Here is a 3039-nt window from a genome sequence, read left to right on the forward strand (position 1 = left end):
AACAATACCTGTCCGGGCACTTTCAAGACATTCAACCCTCCCAGCAATAGTACAGGCTAAAAAAGAATACACAGTTTATCAGAATTTAGCTCAGGAATTACCACATACCAAGTTCCATAGGAGGATCACAACCCCATGGCTCCTTTAGCCCTTAATTAGGCAAAATCCTAAATCAACGAGCAGTTAAGGGGTTCAGGAGCAGCAACTGATTCAGTTAAGACAATAAAAAGTTTACATGAAAATTTACTTGATACAAAAAGGGGGGGGCTGACTTGTAGTCCTTATTTCTTTTGCTTTTATTCTACTGACATCCACTCTGTCTTTCTGTTCCTGCCTCTGCTTGGCCTGGCCTAGAGCTTCCAATGGCTCAGACTGGATTCTAAGAGGTTCCCTTCACCTCCCCAAGGTCCAGCTGAATTTTGCTGGTACTATTGTAGAACTTTCCAGCACGGTCAGAACCCCCGAAGACCAGTACTGTGCACAGGTTGCACTTGCCTCTGCTCTCCTTATCCATGTCTGTCAAGTGGACAGAAGTCAAGTTCAACAGCGTGTGGCCTGCCCGGGGTATCGAACAAAGATCACTGTGCACCACTGCATTCCATGTTAACGTATCTGCAAAGGAAAGAGGGGACAGGGGCTGGAAAACCTGTTCTTGGCCTGAAGGAGAGTGGTGCAGTGAGAGGTGGTAACAGCTCCTCAGTTACTTACCAAGGTGGAAGGTGAATGCATCCTGAAAGGCTCCCTTGGCATTACAACCCCCACTTATCAGCACTTTCTGATCAGATACTGGCATGGCAGCATGGAAACTGAAATCAGAAGACAGTACCTTTGGTCAGCACAAAGCCTACAAGACGGCCTTCCGGCGGGGGGGGGGGGGTGGCCATGGCCAGGATTTATGCAGAAAGCTACATGGATAACTGTAGCAAAAGGCAAAGATGCAGAGGGAGTTCTCCTGAAACTCTCTAATACATGCAAGAACAATCAGAGCAGAAGACTCCCCTCTGGATTTTCTCCAGCTCTACCCAAACTTGCATCACAGTCTTTATCACTCCCCCAGGACCTTACTCATTTATCTGTCCAGAAACCACAATACTTAAACATCCACTGCCACCCCTTCAAAAAAAAAAAAATAGCACATCCAATTTATAACTCTTCCTCTGCTCTGGCCCAGGTGTCAGGGATGCCCACCTGATCAACAATAGCATGCAATGACTGACGTGAACCAGGGGTGGCTTTCCCTTCTAGGCACTAGTATTGCTGCTAATCCCATAACCAGCTCTTACCTGCGAGCAGAAGGCTGACCAGAAAGAAAAGGAACTGACGTGTATTCCATGAAACCTGAGATGTCAGGAAGAATAATCAGGAGACGTTTCCAGATCAAGGATGCTGTAATAGCTGTATTGTTACAACCAAGGCCCCAAACATCATTTATTTCAGCTCAATATTACAGTGCTCCCCTTGGAGTGATAAAATTAATGGAAATTTGGAAACCATCGGGGGGTGGGGGAGCTTTTCTCTTTCTCACCCCCACCCCAGAAATGTTGAGAAAAACAGTTTTAATGCTACATTTGCTTTCTAATCAAACTTCAATCAAATACGTTTTAATGGCATAAAAGGCATTATTTATTAGTTCAGCATATAAAAACTGTTGAGGCGAGTAGTCGTGTTGGTCTGCAGTAGAAGAGCAAGGTTCGAGTCCTGCGGCACCTTAAAGGCCAACCAGGATTCCAGGGAATAAGCTTTTGAGAGTCAAAGCGCCATTCACTAGGTACCTGATGAAGGGAACGTTGACTCTTGAAAACGTATACCCATATAAAACTGCACTCTTGGGCTTATGACATTTAAGAGCATAAATGCCTTCTGTTTCTAAAAACAAAATTGCAGATATACTCAGCTGTGAACTGCTGGCCTTATGCTACTGAAGCGCACAAAGCTTTATCTTAGAGGTCAGAGGTCCCCACTAAAGTGAACACTGCTGCCCCACTACTTAGGCAGTCACTGCAAACCAAAGAGGCTATTGCATTCTCTATAGGTACAAGTTCTGTTGCAGGATCAGCTATCCTGCAATGGCCCACATGTGCTTTGAAACCTTCTGGAGAATCAAAGGCATTTCCCAGGTACTCCACCAAGGTAATCTCCTGTGCTCAGGCATTTCTCTTCTTCCTTTTATCCTCACCAGGCCTATCAGAAGATACTTGCCTAAAATGGACTCTGACCCAGACTCAGGCAGCTCTCAAGGAGGTAGGCCTTGTCCAGTTCTTACCTAGATCCAGGATGTGGGTATCATTCAGGTATGTAGAGTTCATCTGGCCCCCAAATATGATCAACTTGTTCCTCAGCAGGGTGCCTGAATGGCTACATAACAAAAAAGAGCACAAAGAAAGTACATGAAAGTGAACTATCGTGCAATCTTCAAAGCCAGAGATCTTGTTCACAAATTACATTAGTTCACACCCCTCAATCTTAGTGGCAGTCAGGGGGCTCCCACAGGGGGGAGGGGTTTCAAAGAAGCCTCCAGTACAATGGGGCCACATCAAAGCTAGGAAGATCTTTGGAAGAAAAACTGCCTAGCTCCCCCGGGCCCTGTGAAAATAATGATGACAGTATAGGAAGTTTTTAGGAAACTCCCAGGTTCCAATCACTACATCTAAGGTACACTACATCTAAGGTAGGGACATGACCTCAAAACATAGAATATGAATCACAAACACAACAAGCAGTGCAAAAAACATACATTATTATAAGGAATACACCAAAATTTTACACACTACTGCCTGAGTAAATAAGATCTGCTAGTGCAAAAGCAGAGAACATCAAGTCCTCTAAGAGTATGTTTTCCTCTGAACATTAACAAAGCCTCTCACAAGAAATGTATTAGACAAAGCCACTGATCAAAGTGCTGGCCGACACTTAAGAGACCTGGTTCAAGTTCCCATTCTACCATACACCTCAAATCACTCCCTCACTCTAAGCTACCTCATAGGGGCTGTTGCATGGACAAAGGAAGTGGAGAGAAGATAAGAGGCAAGGCACCACCCT

At 44.9% G+C, this 3039-nt stretch overlaps 1 protein-coding gene across 1 annotated transcript in view; it reads right to left on the minus strand.

Annotated features, from left to right (window-relative positions):
- Window positions 1–379: 379 nt before the first annotated feature.
- Window positions 380–3039, minus strand: part of LOC107116450 (actin-fragmin kinase-like) — a 26096-nt gene continuing 23436 nt past the window's right edge. The window contains exons 10-13 of the mRNA XM_015418340.1: window positions 2264–2355; window positions 1284–1338; window positions 709–806; window positions 380–612 (exon numbers count right to left, since the gene is read on the minus strand). Coding sequence (XP_015273826.1) covers window positions 380–612; window positions 709–806; window positions 1284–1338; window positions 2264–2355 — 478 coding nt within the window. The remainder of the gene's footprint in view (window positions 613–708; window positions 807–1283; window positions 1339–2263; window positions 2356–3039) is intronic.

The sequence above is a fragment of the Gekko japonicus genome, unplaced genomic scaffold, assembly GCF_001447785.1.
Source record: "Gekko japonicus isolate JY-2015 unplaced genomic scaffold, Gekko_japonicus_V1.1 scaffold3, whole genome shotgun sequence".
Lineage (NCBI taxonomy): Eukaryota > Metazoa > Chordata > Lepidosauria > Squamata > Gekkonidae > Gekko > Gekko japonicus.